The 21,795-nt window shown below is 59.0% G+C and overlaps 4 protein-coding genes across 4 annotated transcripts in view; 3 read left to right on the top strand and 1 right to left on the bottom strand.

The window, feature by feature from the left end:
• The window catches only part of PTSG_02010 (uncharacterized protein), a gene marked incomplete at its 3' end in the record, with an annotated part of 8,888 nt that extends 1,710 nt beyond the window's left edge, over nucleotides 1–7,178 (top strand). The window contains exons 4-9 of the mRNA XM_004997941.1: nucleotides 426–638; nucleotides 821–1,960; nucleotides 2,163–2,387; nucleotides 2,568–2,634; nucleotides 2,858–4,081; nucleotides 4,444–7,178. Of these exons, the coding sequence (XP_004997998.1) occupies nucleotides 426–638; nucleotides 821–1,960; nucleotides 2,163–2,387; nucleotides 2,568–2,634; nucleotides 2,858–4,081; nucleotides 4,444–7,178 (5,604 nt within the window). The remainder of the gene's footprint in view (nucleotides 1–425; nucleotides 639–820; nucleotides 1,961–2,162; nucleotides 2,388–2,567; nucleotides 2,635–2,857; nucleotides 4,082–4,443) is intronic.
• Nucleotides 7,179–7,645: 467 nt separating this feature from the next.
• Nucleotides 7,646–11,953, top strand: PTSG_02009 (ubiquitin protein ligase E3 component n-recognin 5; the record flags this gene model as incomplete). Its single annotated transcript, XM_004997940.1, has 2 exons — nucleotides 7,646–9,337; nucleotides 9,398–11,953. 2 exons carry the CDS (start codon nucleotides 7,646–7,648, stop codon nucleotides 11,951–11,953), a joined length of 4,248 nt encoding a protein of 1,415 aa, XP_004997997.1.
• Nucleotides 11,954–12,401: 448 nt separating this feature from the next.
• Nucleotides 12,402–14,414, top strand: PTSG_02008 (uncharacterized protein). The gene is made up of 3 exons (XM_004997939.1): nucleotides 12,402–12,564; nucleotides 12,733–12,842; nucleotides 13,068–14,414. Exons 1-3 carry the CDS (start codon nucleotides 12,420–12,422, stop codon nucleotides 14,043–14,045), a joined length of 1,233 nt encoding a protein of 410 aa, XP_004997996.1. The 5' UTR covers nucleotides 12,402–12,419; the 3' UTR covers nucleotides 14,046–14,414.
• On the bottom strand, nucleotides 14,355–21,782 carry PTSG_02007 (uncharacterized protein). Its single transcript, XM_004997938.1, has 17 exons — nucleotides 21,711–21,782; nucleotides 20,778–21,518; nucleotides 20,247–20,452; nucleotides 19,943–20,031; nucleotides 19,653–19,744; nucleotides 19,344–19,501; nucleotides 18,970–19,059; nucleotides 18,630–18,704; nucleotides 18,396–18,473; nucleotides 17,579–17,719; nucleotides 16,936–17,106; nucleotides 16,544–16,636; nucleotides 16,069–16,257; nucleotides 15,744–15,818; nucleotides 15,508–15,582; nucleotides 15,187–15,302; nucleotides 14,355–14,889 (listed from the first exon to the last, which is right to left on the bottom strand). The coding sequence occupies exons 2-17, from the start codon at nucleotides 21,454–21,456 to the stop codon at nucleotides 14,727–14,729; spliced, it is 2,490 nt and encodes an 829-aa protein (XP_004997995.1). The 5' UTR covers nucleotides 21,457–21,518; nucleotides 21,711–21,782; the 3' UTR covers nucleotides 14,355–14,726.
• Nucleotides 21,783–21,795: the final 13 nt, after the last annotated feature.

The raw sequence follows: 21,795 nt of genomic DNA, 5'->3' as shown, positions 1-21,795 counted from the left end.
TCCCCCCCCCAACCAAGACACACTAACTATTCTCACTCGAGCTGTGTGGAGAAGAAGATGATGATCGATTATAACGATTAGAATGACGATGTTGATGATCGATGATGTATGATGGTGGTGGTGGTGGTGGTGGTGATGATGATGATGATCATGATGATGATGATGATGATGACGATGATGATGATGATATGCTGGTTCTTACACGCACACACACACGCACACGCACACGCACACGCACACACACACGCACACACACACTTGTGGTGATGACGATGATGATGATATGCTGGTTCTTACACGCACACACACACACACGCACACGCACACACACTTGTCGTGATGACGATGATGATGATATGCTGGTTCTTACACACACACACACACACACACGCGCGCGCGCGCACACGCACATACACACACCTCAGTTGCAGCGGACAGGCCTCGATCCAGAGGCGGCAGTCAACGTGCTGATGGGTGGGGATGATGAGGACGAGGAGGAGGAAGATGCCGAGGAGCACGAGTTTGCGGAGAGCATTCTGCGCGAAGAACGCGACCGCGAGGCCAATGCCAGCCACGGTCATGGCGACGGCGACGGCGACACCCCAACCTCGGTCGTCATTCGATACAACAGCGATGGCGTACGTGCTTCTTGAGAATGCGCGTGCTGGCGTGTGTGTGTATGTATGTGTGTGTGTGTGTGTGTGGTCGCGCTCGTCGTGTTGGTCTCTGCCATTGTTCTTCTTCCTCATCATCACAACCACTGCCACCACCTCGCTCGTCTCACGTGTCGTCGACCGTCGCTGTTACCCACGTTGCACAGGAGCTCGTCGTCGAGGAGAGATACGGCCCCTATGATGATAACAACGACAACGACAATGACAACGACAACGGCAATGACAACGACAACAACGAAAATGGCGCTGGGGACGGCGCTGATCAGCAACCCGGAGGCGCACAGGACAGCGGTGACGCGCCTGCTCAAGGCGGCAGTACCCAGACCCAAACTCCATCGCAACAGCAACAGCAACAACAACAACAACAACAACAACAACAACAACAACAACAACAACAACAACAACAACAACAACAACAACAACAACAACAACAGCAGCAGCAGCAGCAGCAGCAGCAGCAGCAGCAGCAGCAGCAGCAGGGCGACACTTCAACCACTTCAACTGCGGCAGCCAATGGCGCCGCTGGTGAAACTCATCAGCCGCAGCAACAACAACAGCAGCAGCAACAACAACAACAGCAACAACAGTCGGGCACCAACAGCGCTGCTACTTCAACAACAGCAACAACAACAACAACAACAGCAACAAAGCCAGGCGGCACGGGCGCTGGCGCTGATGCGAAGGAGCGCCAGGTGGCGTGGTGGCGCATGGAAGACGACCACCCTGGGTTCAAGAGCCTGGCAGCGCTGCCGTCGGAGTTGCTTGCCGTCGACAACAACGGCCAACTGCACGTGTGGAAGTGGTGCGACCCGCCCGCTGGCTGCGGTCCCCACCCGCGCCGCAACGTGCTTGGCCTTGCAAAGGAGTGCATTGAGCTCATGTGCTCTAGTGGCGCACGCGCCTCCGTGCTCACGCGGGCGGGCAAGGTGGCCACGCTCTACGACTCGGCGGTCTTGTGCCTTGCAGACCCAACAACGCAGCTCACGTCGCTTGAGCACGCGGCCAGGGCGTTTCCGTCGCTGCAGCGCCGCCAGGTTGCCGTGCTGGACGTGAACGCGAACATGACGTGGGCGGCCACCGCCGACGGCCGCGTGTACTGGTGGGGGCTGTACCCAACGAGCATTCGCCACCGCCGCGTGCAGGCCGCACGTAAGCAGCGCAGTGCCACGCGAAACGAAAAGGGCGTGTCTGCCAGCAACGACCCGGACATGGCCATCAAGCCGGGCGTGCGCGTCATCCTGCGCAACGTTCCCTTGTACCGCGCAGGCGCAAAGGGCTTTGTCATTGTACGTCATACGCATGCGTGCGTGCGTGTGTGCTGAAGTAGGGAGACGTTTTTGTTCAGTGTGTGGACGAGAGAGAACTCGCAGACCACAGCGTTCGCACGCCCATGCACACATGTACGCACTCCAGTACCATGTTCACCTTCCACTCTCACTTCCACACATGCACACACACACATGCACACACACACACACTCCTCTGCAGCGTAACGGGCGGGCGCAGGCTGGGCGCCTGGCAGAGACGGCGTGGGATTGGGACAACAAGGTGCGGGTGGAGCTTGAGGACGGCGGCAGCGCCAATTGGGCGGTGTCTGACATGGTCATCACAGACCTTGGACCTGGTCACCCTGTTGGACGCGTCGTCAAGGTCGACGGCGGGCAGTGCGCCGTGCTCTTCCCCGAATCCGCCCTGGAAGCGCCAGCTGCCATGGTTAGTCGTCTGCACACATGCGCGCACACACGTACATGAATGAATGGATTGTGTCATTTCTGCCACCTGCGACACCTGCGACACCTGCGACAGCATCAGTCTTGCCTTCTCATCTTCGTACATTGATTCGCTGTTCTCAAACTTCCTTTTCGAATTTACCTGCGGTGTCTGTTGTTGAAGCCAAAATCGGAGAAGGATTTGGAAAACCTTCGGCTCCACAATGTCAGCGAACTTGTCATCGTCAAAGGTGCGTTCAAATCCACTGTGCGTGTGTGGCCACATTTGCAGTTGCAACCTTGAAGTTAGCTGCTTCATCTTTGGTTCTGCTGATATCTCGTTTCATGACATCGTGCACGTCGTGGTTCGTGCACATAATGAACCCCGCCCCCCCCCCTTTTTCCCTCTTTTTGGAGCTTGCTCTCACCGCCTGCACACATGCACACTTGCACATTGGCCATTGCACGTTGCAGAGGAGAAAGCCAAGCCGGGGTATTCGCCGATTGTATCGCTGGACATTGCCGAGTCACCGCAGGAAATGCGCACGCCAGCGCCCGTTCTCAGCCTCGCCGTGTCAGACATGCGCGTGTTCATGTTCTCTCAGCATAGACTCACCCATGACGACGGTGACGTCGCAGCTGGTGACACCACTGACGACGATGCCGAGGAGAGCGCCTTTGGTGGCGGTGATGCTGCGGCCAGTCGTGACGCTTCAAGCAGCGTGGAGTCTTACCTGTATGCGCTCGACCTGTCGCGCGTGAAGCGCCTGAAGGATCTCCGACACGGTGCCACCCCGTTGTACGGAGGGTTCATCAACGGCCACGCCCCTGTCCTGCGAGACCGCCCTGCGCTGCTTGCCGGCCGCTGCCACAACGTCGTGCTGGTGCGAGAAAACTCGGGCACGCTGATCCCGCTCGAGATCCAGCGGTCGTGCGTCACGCTTGCTCGGCCCATTAACATGGGCACCGTCTACTTTGCCACGACAATGGACCTGGCCACAGCGCGCGGAGATGGCAGCCAGGGAGCAGCGCACGCTCGCTCACAGGCCGTCACTGGCAGCAGCAGTGGTGGTGGTGCTGCTGCTGTCCCGCCCGTGGGCGTTCTCTTCATTGTGCAGCAGAGTGCTGCCATCTCTGCTGTTGTTCAGCAAAACGTGCGCACGCTGCATGATGTGCTGACCGCGGACACGGCTGCCGCAGTGCTGCAGCGGTGCGACGCGTACCGCACCATCCTCCACCTGGCCATTGACTGTGCGGGGGAGGCAGTTGCTGCGAAGAACGCCAGCAGCGACAGCACTCCTGAGGCGGACCTGCACAGCATGGCGCAGGAGGCGCTGCTCGAACTCAGGCATGTGCACCGGCGGTCAGCGCAGCAGAAGCAGGAAGGGGAGCAAGACGAACAGACGGCAGGGAAGATGGAGCGAGAGGACAAGGAGAAGAATGGAGACCAAGCCGCCGCAGGTGTGGCTGCGGGGCATGCTTCAGCATCCACCATTGCCGGCATTGACTTGAAGGCGCCTGTCGCGCCGGTGCGTGTGTGCCTGCACCATTTGCGGGCCTCCCCTCTGCTGTACGACGCACTGGCGCACAAGGACATGCTTGGGCGAACGCCGTTCCTGGCGGCCGTGCAACAGGGCCTCTTTGATGTTGCAGGCGAGATTCTGGACCTGGCCCTTCAAGTTGCAGCGACCAAGCCATGTACGCCCAGCGCTTCGCATGCGCGTTGTGCGTGTGTGTGTGTGTGTGTGTGTGTGTGTGTGTGTGTGTGTGTGTGTGTGTGTGTGTGTGTGTGTGTGTGCGTGTGTGCGTGCGTGCGTGCGTGCGTGCGTACGTGTGTGCTTGCATGTGTGTGCGTGTGTGTGCTTGCATGTGTGTGTGTGTGCTTGCATGTGTGCATGTGTGTGTTGTATGTGTTTTTGTGTTGTGCTGCATGCGTCTCGGTGTCGTTTGTGGGATTGGCCCGTATTCACTCGTGTCCACCCGCCACGTCCGTCCCCTCCCCCCCCCCCCGGTACACCCCTAACACTGTGTTTCGCTGCCGCCCTCCCCTGCCACTGTAGCTGCTGAGAAGGCGATGCGGGCGATGGTGTGCTACCGTGACCCCATCCACGATGCCCCGCCCATCCACCACATCTGGGCCCCCGTGGTCTGGGACGCCCCAACCACCAAGGCTGCCTCTGCAACGTCATCGTCACCCGCCACCTCGGCAAAGCAGGTTGCTGCCCACAGCCGCGGCGGGCTCCATGGTACTGACGCCGTGTTGAGCTACGAAGACATGTACGAACAGGCGCTGCTTGGTGGGCCAGACGGGCAAGACAGCCACCGCCTGCGGCAGCACGGTGGAGCCGCAGCGGACACCATGGCCTCGTGGGTGATCCAGGATGGCGTGGCGCAGCGGGTGCACCCTTTTCCTGACGCCCCGCCACCCGGCCGCGGTACTGGGGCGCCTGCCTCTGCGTCTGCGTCGCAGAAGGACGATGCTGGCGACGATTCTGCCAGTGACGTGCCCATCGCCGGAAAATACGCGCCCCGCTTGAACCCAAAGGACGTGCAAGCGCGGTTGGCGCTGACCGCGGCTCTACTGAGCAAGACCGAGGCGGGCGCAATGGTCAATGGATCTGGCGAGACTGCGCTGCTGACGCTTGTTCTGGCCTTGGCTGAGCGGCACCAGACGCTTCGCACAGACGAGGAGCTCATCAAGATTGCCAACACCGGCATCAAGCCCGACGGCAGCAGCAGCCACGGCAGTGCCGACAGCAGTGGCGGTGATGGTGACACCCCTGCTGCCCGCGCTGCACGCAATGCGCAGAGGCGAAACCCCTATGGCCGACAAAGCCGGCTGCGGGACTATGACATGTACTACGGTGGTGGACGAAACCGCAGCTTTGGGGCAGCACATTACAATCAGCGCCAGCGGAGGCAGCAGCAGCAGCAGCAACAACAAGCCCGGCAGTACAACATCAACGTGCTTGCAGGCAACCAAGATTTCCTGAGGCCAGCGGATGGCACGAGCGAGAGCACGGGTGGCGAGCGACGCGACCGCGGTGCTCATTCTCGCCACGCCACACGGGCAGCCGTTCGGCGGCGTGGTGGTGCGCGCTCTTCCCGCGGCGCTGCCCACTCTGCCGGTGCCAGCGGCACCGGTAACAGCAGTAGCGGGAACGGTGATAACGAAGAAGACAACAGGAACTTCCTGGATGATGTCATGCTTCTGCTGGCACAGCACTGGCCAAGCGTTCGCGAAACCTTCCTGGTTGGACAGGCCAAGCCGGGCCATGGGAAGGATGCCTTCAGGCCAACGCACAGCGATGTCAGTGACAGCGACAGTGAGGAAAGCGCGTCCCCAAGCCATGCTGGTGACAACACGCTGTTGTTGGATGCGTTTGTCCACACCATGCTGGTGTCGTACCTGCCGCTGCTGCTGCAGGTGCTGGACACGCTCGAGGAGCGCCACGTGTCCCTCGGCGCGTCCCCAGCAGGCCGTGCCGTTGCCGCTTGCATTGGCCGGCTCGTTCGCTCGACTGTGCGCGTGGCCAGCGTGTACGCCAGCTCAGGGGACCCCAAATCGCTGCTTGCAGATGACGAGGCCGACGACACGTCAGCAAACAACCCCTATGGATACGCCTCCACACGCAGGCGCAGCCGTCACGGCAGGGACGGTGGCGATGGCAGCAACGCTGCCACCGTGCAGGACTTTGACCCACACCACCCGCTACTGCATACCTGTCGGCGTGTGTTCCACCGCTTCCCTGCGTTTTCCATGCGGGAGCTCGCTGAGGCTGCGGACGCCGTGCTAGCGCCGGTGCGCGTGGGCCTCTTGTCGCCGCTTTCACCGTTTTCCAGGCCGCCTCCGCTCGCGCTTGCAGACCCAATCAAGGGCTTGTTTGCAGAGACGCTCAACCCATTTCACCCACCGCCGATGGCCCGCAAGAAGCACGGCACACTGCGACCGTACGAAACCACCAAACCGGTGCAGCAGAAGCGAAGACAGCGGAAAAAGCGGCCACAGCAGCAGCAGCAGCGTGTGACACCGCAAGCAGCATCAAATGCCATGGATGCCGGTGCTGATGCTGATGCCACTGACGCCGTCGCCAGTGGTGAAACGATGGCCGGCGCAACGGGGGAGGACGCCGAGGACACGTCAAGTGCCATGGATGCCGCTGCAGACGACACCGATGCCAATGGCGGCGGTGATGAGGCTGACAACGAGAATGATGACAACGACAACGATGTCGATGATGATGATGATGATCGTGATCACGACGACAATGATGAAGATGACGACGACGAGAATGAGGACGATGACGACGGGGATGGCGACGACACCGGCCGCAATCATCATGGGCAAGGGGGCCACTCCGCCAACGGCGATGGTGGGGAGGACGAGGACGAGGATGCCGTGGACGATGTGGCCGAGGCAGCGTTCGGCGCTGTTTCTGTTGGACATGGTCAGGATTCAGGGTCATCCAGCGAAAGTGAAGGCAGCGAGAACGGCGATGCCGACAATGAAACACTGCTGCACGACAACAACGGGCGGGACGTGTCAATGTGGATGCCACAGTCCACAGGCAGAGGCGGCCGGTCCCGTACCGCCTCGAGCCGCGCCACGGCAGCAGGGGCCGCCGCCGAGGGCCTGGTGCAAGCAGCTGAACGAGCATCGCGACACAACCGCTGCCCGGATGTTAGAGTAGCCGCTAGCTCATCAGGCTTATCAGGTATCGTACCGGACATTTCGGGGATCAATAGGCCTACCCGCACACAGAAGTGGATTGTCAGAGATCGGAACAGACCTTAGTGGTGACCAAGCAACCCCATCAGCACACACTTACCATAGGTCTTGTACTTAAAAAGCTCAACCTCCCCAAGAGTGATACTTTTCTACAGTGCTACAAAGTCGCCTGTAACTCTGTGGCGATCTTTACAGAGTGGGTCCAGCACCACTCGAATGTCGCAGGCTCGCAGGTAAATTCGTTAGCCCTCATGGGCGCAAGCCCGAAGAACGACGACTATTCAATAAGGGGCGCATTAAGTATATTTCTGGGCTTCCCTCAAAGCTGAAAGGATACTAGCAGGACCCACGACGATAGGCCTGCTAAGCTTGAAAGCAGTTTTGCCAGAGGTTGCAGAGGGGGCTTACAGAACCCGACTAGAGGTAGTCTACTGACGCATAGTGATGTGTGTCCAAGCCTCTCTGGTCTGCCGCTGGCAACCGAATCGCCCCGCCGCCGTGGGCGCCGCAACCGCCGCCACCGCAGAAACGCAATGTGGTGGGACAGCGGTGAAGCCGGCAGTGGCCACGGTGTTGACGACGGCGTTGTGGAGGTGGGTGGTCATGGTGGCCATGGCGGTCACGCCGAGCGCGGCCTCGGGCGCCACCGCCGCACCGTCGCTGCCATGGCACGGGCACGTGCGGGCGTCTCTGCAGTGAGTGAAGATACCACGCCCAGAGCTGTGATGAACGTGCTTGAGGCAAAGCCGCGCCGCGGGTGGGAGTGGGTGTCGCGCACACGTGGCGGCATACCCTCGCTTCGGCGGCTGTCGACGTCCGGTGTGGCAATTGACGACAGCAAGATGCCCAGCTCGCTGACGCTTGTCGAGCCGTCCAAGTCCTTCACTGCACAGGCAATGGCGCGCCTCTTCAACCGCATGGTCAAGGAAATGGTGGACGTTGCTGGCGTTGGCTGCCGACTGCTTGTTCTCGGCGCGGTGCCGCCGCCCTCCGACAACGACGTTGCCCGCATCACACCGCTCGAGCAAGCAGCAGAGCAAGAGCACGAGACTGCCACAACGGCCACAACGGCCACAATGGCCGCCGCAGCTGCAGCTGGCGAGGATGAACCGGAAGCAAAACGTGCAAAGAAAGAGACACCTGCTGCCAGCGTCAGCACCGCTGAAGCCAGCGGCCACGGCGACGCAGCAGCGGCATCCAAAACGCACAACAAGGCTGCGGCGGCTGAGCTCGAGCAAAAGCGGGAGCAGCGCAGGAGCATGCAGCGTGCGCTGCTGCGTGCTGCGTTTGAGGCCGTGGAGACGCAGATGGAGCGGGCATGGACGTGGGTGCGCACGGGGATGGATGCGCTCGAAGCACAGCTGGTGTCGGGGATGCTGCAGTCGGGCTGGCAGCAGCGCGAACAGTACATCCGCGGCGTGCTGCACACCGCCTTGCTCCAGCAGCTGCAGCAGGAGCAGGACCGGCACCACGGCGGCCGGCGCGGGGGCGCCCCTGCTGCTGCCGACTTGTTTGCGCACGCGAGCCGGCGCGACCTCGAGCGCCAGGTGCTGTCGCTGCTTCGTGGCCACAGCGGAGAGCATGCGCACACCATGCCTTCCTTGGACGTGTCACAGTTCCCGCACCTGACGTTTGCCCTCGACGCCATCGTGTACTACCTTCGCGCGCGCCAGCAGCTGCTGCTCGACCTAGGACTCACCACCCCCTCAAGGAAAGACGCGCTGCCCACGTTCTTCCTGCGCTCGCCCTCCATCTCCGCCGATGGCGGCGTTCAGGAGCCCGACCTGTCCAAGCCGGGCGCGCAGTCGCTGCCGCTTGCTGAGCGGCCCGAGCGGTTGCACCCCCAGGCCACCCGCACCTCCCTGTTTGGCCGCGGCCGGGCCGGTGCCAGGCATGAGGCATCCCGCGCTACCCCGCGCGCCCTGAGCATGGGTCGTCGCACGCGCCACCAGCTCGCTGTTTTGCCACTGGCGGGCGCGTCCTCAGCGCAGCACAACGGCGACAGCAGCGCGGAAGACACCCATCCCACCAAGCGTGCAAAGGTCTCGTCAGACACCACGTGCAGCGGCGACTTTGCGTCGTTGCTGGATGCGTCGTCGCCTGTCGACCGCGTGTCTCGCCCAGGCTACGCCATGGACGTGCCCCTGCACGAATTTGCTGTGAGTGCTGTTGGCGAGCGATGGAAGCTGTCGGTCAACATCCTGAGTCGCCTGTTTGGGCAGACGGTGGGCCAGGAGCGGCACAGCTTCCTACTTGGCTTCCTTGGCTTCACGTACCGTGAGCAGGTGCTTCGCAGGATGCTGCGGTCGCTGCGTGGCAAAGCGCGTGGTGCGGGCCTGCGCTTCTTCGTCAAGCGGGAACGCGATAACGCCATCCTCACCACCCTCACCACTGTCCTCAGGCTGGCTCAGCGTGCCAACGCGGCCGCTGCCGCTGCTGCCGACGTTGGCGGCGGCGACGGCGGCGACAGCACAGGCCGGCAACATCTGCGCACCACCTACGCACCCATGCAACCGCCCATCGGCACTTATCGGCCAAGGCGTTCGGCCGGAGCGGACCTGCTTGCGCGGCTGGGCATCGCTGGCGACGACGCCCACGACTCGAGCGCCACCTCGGCCACGCGCTCGTCTGTGCGGCAGGACGTTGTTGACCAGCTGCTGGGAAGCCTCTACGACAACATGGACGCACCGGGCGATTATGACTTTGGTGACACGGGCCAGCCCATGTACTACGAGACACCGTCATACTCCTCCAGCTCCATTCCCTCAATCCTGCCGCCCGCGGTGCCGCCACCACCGCCGCCACCGCCGCCACAAGTCGCCGTATCGCGCCGCCCGCCGAGCGCAGCGTCGGCATCGGCGATGGCCCTGCGTGCACGGCGCATTCAGGCCAACGCAGAGGAGCGACGGCGCAGGCGCAACGCCAACCATGGCGGTGCCAGCGGAGACAGTGGCAACCGCTCCAGTAGCACCGACGCTCAGAGCGCCAGCAATGCAGCAGGTCCAGCAGCAGCAGCAGCAGCAGCAGCAGCAGGGACAGGAGACCGCACGAACAGCAGCAGTCATCGGACGGCGGCGACGGAGGCGATGCTGTCCAGGCTGGAGCGACGGCTGTCTCGGTGGGCCAACGATCCGCGCGTTCGGGGCCAGCACGAACCGCCCTCCGCCTCAACGCGTGCGGCGACCGCGACCACGCCGTGGGTTGGTGCTGGCGGAACGCGCCGGCTGGACACGATTCCGTCCGAGGCGTTGACTGCGCCACGCAGCAGCCTGGAGGCACCGCCCTTTGCCATGCCGGACCAGCCCGACATTGCGTTTGAGGGCGAGCTGGGCGAAGGCGTTGGCGTGACCCGGTCCTTCTACACGTACCTGTGCATGGAGCTGACGCGTGCGGCGGACCTGCCACGGCCCAACAGCACGGTGGCGCGCATGCTTGCCGATGCTGCGTTTGTGCAGTCGCTGTCTGCGGTCACGCCCACGGAGATGGAGGCGATTCGCCGGCGCCTCATCCACGACCTGGAGACGTTGGAGCGCGAGAGCAGCGGTGGGGCGGCAGCCAAGGCTGGCGCAGAGGCCCTGTTGGCCGTTGCCATTCGCTGCGCGGGCCTGGCAGACCACACAGACAACGCGTACATTGCGGACATGGCGCGCGGCGTGGTTGAGCGCTGCAGCAGCCGTGGCGGGCTGCTGGCGCAGGTGCGGCGCACCACGCTGCCGAGCCTGCTGCAGACGGTTGGCCTGGTGACGCCGCGCTCCGCCGGTGCCGGGGCAGACGGGTTTGACCTGTCGCGTCTGTTCTGGGAGCCGTCCAAGCCGGGCGTTGTTGCGCCGTGCCCAATGCGGCACCCGGCCAAGTCCAACACGTACCGGCTGGCGCTGCTGCAGACGGTGGGGCGGCTGGCGGGGCTGTGCCTGCTGCACGAGGACCTGTTCCCGCTCAAATTTACGCGGCCGGTGATCAAGTTTCTGCTGGGCCAGGACGTGCGCTGGCACGACCTGGCCTTCCACGACACGGCGCTGTACGATTCGCTGCGGCAGCTGCTGCTCATGCGCGAGACAGACCTTGCCGCGATTGCGTCGCTCAGCCTCACGTTTGAGGCGGCGCTACCCGGCCCGGCGCCAGCGGCAGCGGCAGGAGCAGGCACAACCAAGGGCAGCGATGCAGGAGCCACAAGCAGCGGCGATGGAGCTCGCAGCACCGACGGCAGCAAAGGCGTCAATGAAGAAGCAAAGCAGAGAACAACGGTGGAGCAGACGCCGCCACCGCCGCAGCCGCAGCCGCGCACGGTTGAGCTCAAGCCGGGCGGCGCGGACATTGATGTGACCGCGGAGAATGTGCTTGAGTATGTGGAGCTGTATGCGCGCTTTGTGCTTGTTGGCTGTGTGGAGAAGGAGTTGCAAGCGATGCGATCCGGCTTGCTGAGCGTGATCCCGCCGGGCGTGCTGGACCAGATGAGCGCGGAGGATGCCGTGCTGCTGCTCAACGGCTGCAGCGAAGTGGACATTTCCCTGCTGAAGACGCGCACCAAGTTCCGCAACGAGACGGGCGATGCCAAGCGCTTTGCGACCATGCAAAAGTGGTTTTGGCAGATTGTGGAGGGCATGACCTCTGAGCAGCGGCACGACCTGCTGTACTTCTGGACGTCCTTTGCCACGCTGCCTGCGACGTCGATGGGCCTTATGTCTGATCCGCAGGTGGTGGTGCGGCCCCCGAGCGACTCGCTCCTGCCGTCAGCCAACACGTGTTCCTCCCGACTCTCCATTCCGGCCTACTCCAGCAAGAAGATTTTCCGTCGCAAGCTTCTTCAGGCCATTACCACCAAGGCATTTGGCTTTGTTTGAGTTTCGAGCTTTGGGGATTTTAGTGATGTGTAATCACACTTGCACTGACACGCATGGAAAAGAAGGCGAACGTCGGTACTTGTGCATGTGTGCATGTGTGTGTGTGTGAAATGTGTGTTGTGTGTGTGTGTGTTGTGTTGTGTGAGGTGTGTGTGTGTGTGTTGAGTGTGTGCATGTGTTGTTGTTGTTGTTGTTGTTGTTGTGTTGGTGTGTGTGCATGTGTGTGTGTGCCAGTGTGTTCAGTTGTGGCAGAATTGACGCAACACAGGCGCCGCCTTTCACGAGTGACATGAAACAGTACACCAGCACACTAGCCGCGACATGAGTGAGAGCAAGGCGATCTAATGCAATCAGGCAGAGTGGGTGGGAGAGCGTGCGTTGGTGGCGGCAGGGAGCTGCCAAAACAGGTTCAAACGAGTTTCAAGCAGCCGCATTCATCATTTATCCCGCCAGAACAACGACCAAGATGAGCAGCGGCAGTGTTGGTGGTGGCAAGCAGGACCTCGCCAACTTCTATGTGGGCACGTCGGGCTACACATATCCACACTGGCGCAAGGATGCCTTCTATCCCCGCTTGGTCAAGCAGGCAGACGAGCTCAAGCACTTTTCAGGTGCGTGTGTATGTGTGTGTGTGTGTCTGTGACGGCTATGTTGTGTTGCGATTGTGTGTGCTCACCTCTCTCTCTCTCTCTGTCTCTCTGTCTCTCTGTCTCTCTCTTTCTCTCTCGCACGCACACATGCACATCATACATGCGCATGTACGCCTTGGATATCAACAGGCAGGCTGCCGTCGTGCGAAATCAACGCCACATACCATGGCTTGCAATCGACGGAAACGTTTCGCAAGTGGACAAAGGAAGTCCAGGACAGCTTCGTCTTTGCACTCAAGGTCAGCTGCATCACAAGTGTGCTTGTGTGTATGTGTGTGTATGTGTGTGTATGTGTGTGTGTGTGCATGTGTGTATGTGTGCATGTGTGTGTGTGTTGCGCGCTTGTTGACCTGCATGCGATTATCAGACTGAGTGTGCTGTTGTTCAAGTCGTCACGCTGTGCTCACCTTCAACACCCCCCCCCCTCCTCCTCCTCACACACACGCGCGCATACACGTGCATAGATGCACCAGATTGTCTCCCACAAGGAGCGGCTGAAGAATGTGGATGAGCTGGTGGAGGAGTTTTGCGATCGGGCGCGCGCCCTGGGCTCGCACCTCGGGCCCATCCTCATCCAGCTGCCACCGACGTTCCACCGCAACGAGGCCCGCCTTGCCGAGTTCCTGCCCAAGCTGCCCACGGACCTGCGCTTTGCGTTTGAGTTTCGCAGCAAGACCTGGCTGCACGACCAGGTGTACGCGCTCCTCAAGCAACACAACGTCGCCATTGTCGAGAACATCAGCCCAGACAACTCGTGCGTCTACACCGACAAGCAGACGGCCAACTTCACGTTCGTGCGCTTCCACAAGGCCCTCACCCCGGGCGAAACTGTGTACAGCGACGAGTTCCTGCAGAGGCAGGCGGAGCGGTTTGCTGCGCGGCGCAAGGCGGGCGTGACGCAGTTTGTGTACTTTATGAACGACATTGGGGCGCACGGCCCGCGCAACGCAGAGACGCTGGTGGAGATGGTGGAGAAGCTGACTGGCGCAAAGGCGGTGAAGAAATGGAAGCGCACGCCCGTTGTGCGCAAGGGAGGAAAGGGCTCGCTGCAGAGCTTCTTCAGCAAAGCCGCCGCCAAGAAGCCAGCCGCACCAGCAGCAACCACAGCACCAGCAGCAACCACAGCAGAAACAGCGCCAGCCAAGGCCACAACGGCAGCACCAGCAGCACCAGCAGCAGCAGCACCGAAAACCGCAGCACCAGCAACGGCAGCAGCGGAGGCCAAGGGAGGCGATGACGCTGATGCAAAGGATGCGGTGATCAAGCTTGACGATGATGACGACGACGACTCAACCACAGCCACGCCACCAACAGCGCTGCGCAACACAGAGAAGCCTGACACCGATGGTGGCAAGCGGGCGAGCAATGCAGCCACAACCACCTCGCCACAGAAAAAGTCAAAGAAGGGACCACAGAAGACACTGCACGCTTTCTTCAAGTAGTCGTTGCGTTGTGCCCTGTTGTGTCCCACTGATGGGGTTTGGCGTCAGTGTTGCTGTTTTCTCATCTCTGTTATCCCCAATGACAAGCAGCCCTGTGTGTTGACTCCTCTCCATCACACGCAGTTGCGCTTGATGTTGTTAAGCCTTCTCCGTAGTTGGATTATCATGCTGTCTCGCCACACCCGTGTACTTGCGCACGCGAATCTCAACACACAAACACACGCACAACACACGCACATGCCCACACATGCACGTACGTGCGCACATATTCCCACGCATCCCCCTGCTTCTAGTTGTAGTGCCATTCTTGTTCAACTGCCAATGTATTGGAACTGTAACCGACAGCAACAAGAGCAAGGGCCAGTCAGAGTTCCTCTCAACGAAAGCGCAAGCGAATGAGCGAGCGAGCGAGCGAGCGAGCCAACCCGAGCAAAGTAAGCACAAAAGTCACAAGAAAGCAGCGCTCGTTCCAATTGCATTCATGGAAGAAACAGGGTGCGTCAAAGCACTGGCAGGCAAACGTCGAATGGACAAAGGAAGACAATAAGCTTAAGCCTCAAACGAGCAAGATAGACATGAAAAGTCCAGGCGGCATGCCAAGCAAGCAAGCAAACGTGTCAAGAGGTGCGGTGTGTTGCGGGCAGGGTCTTTTGTCGCAGTACTGCCAAAGCACTTGTCACATCACCGCACGCGCCGCGGGTGGATGTTTTCAGTTCCCCCAATGGTGAGGAAGAACGGGCCTTCCTGCCCAGGCCGGAACGTGGCAGGAACAACGTGGTATGTTGTGGACGGCTGCAGCCCCATCTCCATCTTGCTGAAGCCGGGGCGATACCCGTCCGACTCGCTGCACATGGCATGTGTGGTGGTGATGGTGGTGGTGGTGGTGGTGGTGGTGTGTGTGTATATGCGTGTGTGTGTGTGTGTATGCGTGTGTGTGTATGCGTGTGTGTGTGTGTGTGTGTGCGTGTTAATGTGAGACAGAGAAAGCAATTAAGGAGGAGAGAAAGCAATCAAAGGAGGAGGAGGAGGAGGAGGAGCAGCAGCAGCAGCACGTGTGATTCTGCACGACACAATCAGGTCGCTGATGACGCAAGAGCATGAGACTGCGCGCGCTGTTGTGTGCGCGTGTGTTTGTACGTACGTGATTGGCTTCTTCTCTGCATCAAAGAGCGCGAGTGCAACGGAATACACGCGCGGCGCTTCCAGCTTGATGAGGATCGGAGTCGTGTCCGACTTTGGGGGCGTCGAGGCCGGCGTCTGAAACAAGGCGACAACAGGGGGCGGTGAGGCGGTATGGGCGGCAACCAGGATGGTAGATCGGCAACCAGCATGGGTGTGGTCCAAAGCATTCGCGTGATTGCGGCGATTTCCACGTGACTCTCACACACTAGACTCTCTCACACTAGACTAGGGTACTGGCCGAGGCAATCGCATGAATGATTCACGCATGATCGAAGCGCACCGTAAACGCAAACATGGGGTTTCGCGCGTACGACTGCGGGTCATTCTGGCACCCGCCAGCCGTCTCACGTGTCCACTGTGGTGATGATTGTGAGAACAATGGAGGTGAAAGGATGAACACATCACAACAAACGGTGAGTGGTTGGCATATGTGGTTGACATGAGCGTAAGAAGCACACACGCACACGTACATGCACACACGCTCAACCGCTTGAACGCGCACACACACACACACACCTTGTCGGACGTTTTCACTTCATTCGAATATCTGTGTGGCATTCGCTTCAGGTCAAAGTCCACCGTGGAGTAAACCTAAACAGCACAAGCACAGCGTGAGCGCAGCCAACAGCGACGTGTGTTTGCATGCTTGCCGCACCTGGTAATCGCACGCACACACACACACACACACACACACAAATACACACGAGTACATACACGCAAAACGCAAACAAGCCATCAAGCACAACCACACGCATACACACAGACACACACACAGACACACACAGATACACACAGACAAAGCGCAAACAAGCCATCAATCACGACAACGTCACACGCGTACCTTGAGGCTGAAGCGAATGGTGCTGGTCTTTTCGTATTGCGAAACGACGATTGCATAATGCTGCTCGCCCGGTGGAACGCGCAATTTCGTCAGGTAGTGGGGCGAGTTGATCTTGATACCCTGCTTGTACGCAGACTCTGGATAAAACACGCGATCCATGCCCCTGTACACGTGAAGCGTGATGAATTCCTACCAAGGTTTGTGCGCGTGTGCGTGTGCGTGCGTGCGTGCGTGTGTGTGAGTGTGAGAGTGGGTGTGAGAGTGAGTGTGAGAGTGAGTGTGAGTGTGAGTGTGAGTGTGCATGCGTGTGTGTGAACATGTGAAAATGTGTGTGTGTGTGTGTATGTGTGTGTGTTGAGAAGAAGTGAGGAGTCAGGCGGCGTGAAAACAAGGGTGGTGGTGGAAGACTAGCAAATGTCAAAACCACAAGCGCACCGAAAGCGCATCAATACAGTGGCGTATCGGGCATGCGAACCTTGTTGTCTGCAAAGTCGTCAATCTGGGTGATGTGGCGAGAGAGGAGTACCCACACCTCGGCCTCGTGCGCCGTCTTCACAGTCAACTTGAACTGACGCCAAAAATACACGCAGTGAAGCAGTGTATGCATGTGTGTGTGTATGCATGAGTGTGTGTGCGTGTGCGTGTAGGTGCGTGTGTGTGCGTGTAGGTGCGTGTGTGTGTGTGTGCGCGCGCGCGTGTGTGTGCGTGTATGTGCATGTGTGTGTAGGTACATGTGTGTGTGCGCCCGCGCGCGTGCATGTGTATGTGCGTGTGTGTGTGCAAGTCAGCGAGAGCAGATCAATCGCCCCCTCCGTTGTCCACGAATATTCGATGTTTTTTGTGCGTGTGTGTACGTGTTTGTCTCACCTGTGGGTTGTACTGCATGTTGTACAGATCCTTGGACGGGCCATGCTGTTGGTTCCAGCAGTGGTGGAAGGTCGACACAAACGGGAAGCGCTGCGGGTTCCAGTTCATGTAAATGAGCTCAAAAAAGTGCGCAACGCTCTGCCAGTCCATCCAGAATTCGCCGTCATCGTTCTGACGATGGTGGGGGAACAACCGCGGAGGAAAGGAGGGGCGTTGTAAGTTGAGGGTTTGAGAGGCGTGGGGGTGATATTGATGGGGTGCGAAGGAGGGCATGTGAGCGCGTGAGCGGTACATTGAGGAGAACATTCGGCAGCTGCTGAAGGGTTGTTGTTGTTGTTGTTGTTGTTGTTGTTGTTGTTGTTGTTGTTGTTGTTGTTGTTGTTGTTGTTGTTGTTGTTGTTGTTGTTGTTGTTGTTGTTGTTGTTGTTGTTGTTGTTGTTGTTGTTGTTGTTGTTGTTGTTGTTGTTGTTGTTGTCGTCGTCGTCGTCGTCGTCGTCGTAGCTGCTTGCTGGCGACACGCACACACACACACATACACACACAAAGGTGCGTTTACCAATGCAAAACACGCACACAGCGTCCACGCACGCGCGCACACACACACGCACAAACACACAGTCCAGACAAACACACAACTACACACCTCCTGTGCGTGCTCCACGTCGTACTGCAGGGCCTTGCGGAGAGCCGGTGTCCAGGATTTGGTGTCATGCGGGGAGAAGCGGCCCTTCCAGCGCAGGTGGCGCCAGGGGTTCTTCAGCTTTACAAGACGCAGGCCTCGCACCTAATAAGTTGGTGTGTGTGTGTGTGTGTTTGTGTGTGTGTGTGTGTGTGTGTGTGTGTGTGTGTGTGTGTGTGTGTGTGTGATACGTAGTTAGTTCGGTTAGGACAAGGGATCACTGAGCCACGTTAATCGGATTTCCCGATGGCAACGGTTACCTAGCAATGACGCGACAGGCCTCCCTCGCAAGCTCCCTCATTCTCCTGAGATGCTGCACGGAATGCAAACGTCTTTCACATGTTTGCTCACGGGTCCGGAAGTCGGCAATAAGACAAACGCGTACAGACTAGTAACCCAAATGCTAGCGTTAAGCAGGATTTCGGGACAACGTCTCCGGCGAGATGTTGACCATCACTATAGTGTGTGTGTGTGTGTGTTGTTGTGTGTGTGTGTGTGTGTGTGTGTGTGTGTGTGTGTGTGTGTGTGTGTGATCAGTATCGTTTGGAGATAAAGGAACCGTGTGAGGTTCATACGGACGGTGATGTGGAGGGGATGCGCATGTGATATGAAGCGTGTGCGCCTGCACACACACACACACACACACACACACACACACACACACACACACAGACAGAAGGTGGGTGAAGCACAACACTTTGACACAGTAGCAACGACAACAAGGCCCAAAGCCAAGAACAACAACACGAACAAACACAACCAAACACAATTGGCCCCTTACATCGCGCATATCCAGGACGGCGTACGCATGCGAGGCAACGAGACCGGCCCGCTCTGCATCCGCCTCAGACATGTTTCCCTGGCAGTCGGCAATGCACAATGGCAACACATGCATGACGGCAAGACATGGCTTGTGACCATGGTCCTTTAATGCGGGTACACATGCACATGCAACGCTGTCATGTGTTTGTGCGTGTGTGCGTGCGTGTGTGTGCGATTTATCTTGGTGACTCACCGTTGCCATGGTCATGAGTACTTGGCCAGAGTGGAGGCCTTCCCATAAGCGCTTCCATTCCACATCGTTGCATTTCTGCTCATCAGAACGAGCAGAACAAGCAAAAGGAGGGCCGAGCACGTGCTTGATGAGTAATACTAACAGGCGTATGCAATAACGCTCAGACACACACGCACAGACACACACACACACAGACACACACACACACACACACACACAGACACACACACACACACAGACAGACACACACACAGACAGACACACACACACACACAGACACACACAGACACACACAGACACACACAGACACACACACAAACACACACAGAGGTCTGCGCACCTTGAGGGGCAGGCGGTCTGGGATCCAGCCCGTGAGTGCGTGGAGATCAACAGATGAATTGGAGCCGGGGAAGTCGTACCCGCCCATCACCTGTCATCGATGAAGTGTTGCACAGTCCATTGGGGGAAGGATTTAAGGGGGGGGAGGGCGTGGTGAGTGAGGAGGTTGCATGTGGTGAAGCACCAGTGGAGGAGGGCACAACTACGTCACTCCGCATTATGGCACGAACACAAGCAGTCATAAAATCACAAGAGTGCAAAGCATGCACAAACACGTACCATGCACACACGCACCACCACACATACACGCATGAGCACATACACGCATGCGCACATTCACGTACCACGCGCACACTCACACACACACACGCACACCTTCATGTATGCCTTCTCGAGGATGCTGACCCAGAGCTCGTTCTTGTCTGCAGAATACGAGCAGAGCAGCTCGCCACTTGCACTCGATACGGGCAGAAAATCGTCGATGACAACACGCCGCCAGCACCCATTGAAGTGAAGCTTGACGACATACTTGCCTGCAAGCACAACAACAAGAGATGCGCACGTGTGATGATGAGACAACTGTTCCTGTTAAGGGCAAGACAAGTTTGGGGTGAAGAAAAACAGCACTACCAAGCAGGTGCGTGCAACACAGCCACAAGCGCACACATATGCACAGGTGCGTACCGTATTGATTGTAGACGGGGTTGCCACTTGCATCCTGTGGAAAGATGCCTTTCGTGATCAGCCGCTGGCCGTGACGGTTCTCGTAGTCAGCGCTGTGGACGCGAAAGAGAGAGAGAGAGAGTGTGTGTGTGTGTGTGTGTGTGCGTGAGTGAGCGTGTGTGTGTGTGTGTGGGTGGGTGGGTGGGTGTGAACGAATGCAGAAAATGCAACAGCAGTAGCAGCAACAGCAGCAGCAGAGTGTGTTTGTGTGTGAGCGCATCAACACATCATCAACGTGTGTCTGTGTATACCTGATGGCGAGCGACGAGACAAACGAGCAATCCGACACCACCGTCTGCTTGATGTTTCGACTCTTGATCTTGTGCACGACAACAGGGCGCTGGCGTACGGCAAACCGGCGCGCAGAGTGGGGGAAAGCACGGAGCGCATGGTCGATGTGAGTTGATGGTGAAACTCTGTGTGTGTGTGTGTGGGGGGGGGGGTGTCAGCGGCATCGTACACGCACATGTACATAGCACATGCGCATATGCAAAAGCACGCACACACACACACACATACATGCACACACATCCACACATGTCAACGTGCGCGCACCTCACAGAACGAGGATGGGCGCTTCCACTTGGCAAGCGCCTTCTGCTTGGGTGCAAGCCTGAGCAGCCCCTGTGGGTCCTTGAACTTGGCCAACCCGTTGGTGATGTTGTGGGTGGCATCCTCGTCAGACCACGGCCAGTACATGACGCCGTTCACGTTTGAGGTGTGTTTCAGGATCTCCTTTTCATAGTCGGTCAAGCCCTCGCCTGAGTGACGTGCGGAATGACCGCAACAAAACGTGTAAGGATGAGCGGCAGATCCTGTGAAAGCATGCACAGCGCATGCGCACAAACACGCACGCACACGCACACACGCGCACACACACGCACATGTACACACACATGCACACACATACACACACACACGCACATGTACACACACATGCACACACATACACACACACACGCACATGTACACACACATGCACACACACACGCACACGTATCCAAACACCCAAAAAACAACAGGCGCCGTGTTACAAAGTGCACACATGCACACACATACACGTGCACATGGAACAGTCGCAAGTACCGCTTGGGCCAATGTCAATGCTGGGAGGAGGCGATGGCTTGGGCTTGGGCTTGGGCTGGCTTACTGTGGCGGGTCTTGGTTTTGCGGCGGATGCTGGTGCAGCGTGGCCGAGCTCTCCGCTGGCGCTGTGCCTGTGCTTCAGCTTCTCGGCGCCACGCAGGGCCTTGTCGGCCTTCTCCTCGATGCGCTTGCGGAGCTCTGCGTTGTTGGTGGCGCTGCGAGCCTTGAGGTATGTCTCTGCCGCCTGAATGTACGCCTTCTCTGCCTGGAAGAACTTGGCCTCGACGTGGTATTCTCGCGCGTTTGCGAGGTGCGCGTCCCCGCTTCGCTCCACCTTCTGCGCGATGGCGTCGGCCTGTGCTGCTGCCTCTGCGGCTGCGTCCTGTGCCGATGCTTGCTGTGCCTGCTGTGCGCTGCTCTGCTCTGCCTGGTCCAGCGGCAGCGTCTTGGGTGCCTGGCCATAGCCGAGCTTCTCCGCTCGCCGCGCATATGCCAGCGCCGTGTCCTGCAGTTCGCGCGCCTTGTTGAAGTGTGGCTCAAGCGCGAGTGCGCGGAACATGCACCTTGCGGCTTGCGAGTACAGCGCGCCCGCCTCTGCCCTGTCCCCACGCTCGTCTGCAATGCATGCGCGCTGCGCTGCGTTTGACCCCATGGCCAGCAGCTTCCTCACGTCTTCCATGGTGGCGAGTGGCCTGAGACAAGCAACCAACTCAATTCAATGCAATTCACGTCTGTAGCTGCCTGTGAAGATGTGAATGCACAGATGGGCGGATGGATGAATGGGCGGCGTGAGAGATTGGGAGACAAACAGAAGTGCAGATAGACAGAGGGTTGAGGGCCTAAGGGCGCGAGGGAGGACACGCAAACACCAGCGGGAGATGGTGACATGAAGTTGTGACACACCACACCACCACACATGACCTGCTTGCTTGCCTGCTTGCCTGCTTGTTGCCTGACGTTTGTTGTTTGTGTCGTCGCCAAAACGAATGTGTGTGGAAATTCGTGTTGATGACTCATC

Source organism: Salpingoeca rosetta (assembly GCF_000188695.1).
Source record: "Salpingoeca rosetta unplaced genomic scaffold supercont1.3, whole genome shotgun sequence".
Classification (NCBI taxonomy): domain Eukaryota; class Choanoflagellata; order Craspedida; family Salpingoecidae; genus Salpingoeca; species Salpingoeca rosetta.
Note: the sequence above shows the minus strand (reverse complement) of the source record. Positions and strands in the feature narration are given on the sequence as shown.

What these genes read in the sequence shown, in the direction of transcription:
- PTSG_02007 (XM_004997938.1), bottom strand. Translation starts at nt 21,456, where the DNA reads ATGGAAGACGTGAGGAAGCTGCTGGCCATGGGGTCAAACGCAGCGCAG. An exon ending in CCGTCCTGGATATGCGCGAT is followed by an intron (nt 17,720 to 18,395) that starts GTAAGGGGCCAA and finishes CCAACTTATTAG; the next exon opens with GTGCGAGGCCTGCGTCTTGT. An exon ending in CCATTCGCTTCAGCCTCAAG is followed by an intron (nt 15,819 to 16,068) that starts GTACGCGTGTGA and finishes TGTGCTGTTTAG; the next exon opens with GTTTACTCCACGGTGGACTT.
- PTSG_02008 (XM_004997939.1), top strand. Translation starts at nt 12,420, where the DNA reads ATGAGCAGCGGCAGTGTTGGTGGTGGCAAGCAGGACCTCGCCAACTTC. An exon ending in CGAGCTCAAGCACTTTTCAG is followed by an intron (nt 12,565 to 12,732) that starts GTGCGTGTGTAT and finishes GGATATCAACAG; the next exon opens with GCAGGCTGCCGTCGTGCGAA. An exon ending in GCTTCGTCTTTGCACTCAAG is followed by an intron (nt 12,843 to 13,067) that starts GTCAGCTGCATC and finishes ACACGTGCATAG; the next exon opens with ATGCACCAGATTGTCTCCCA.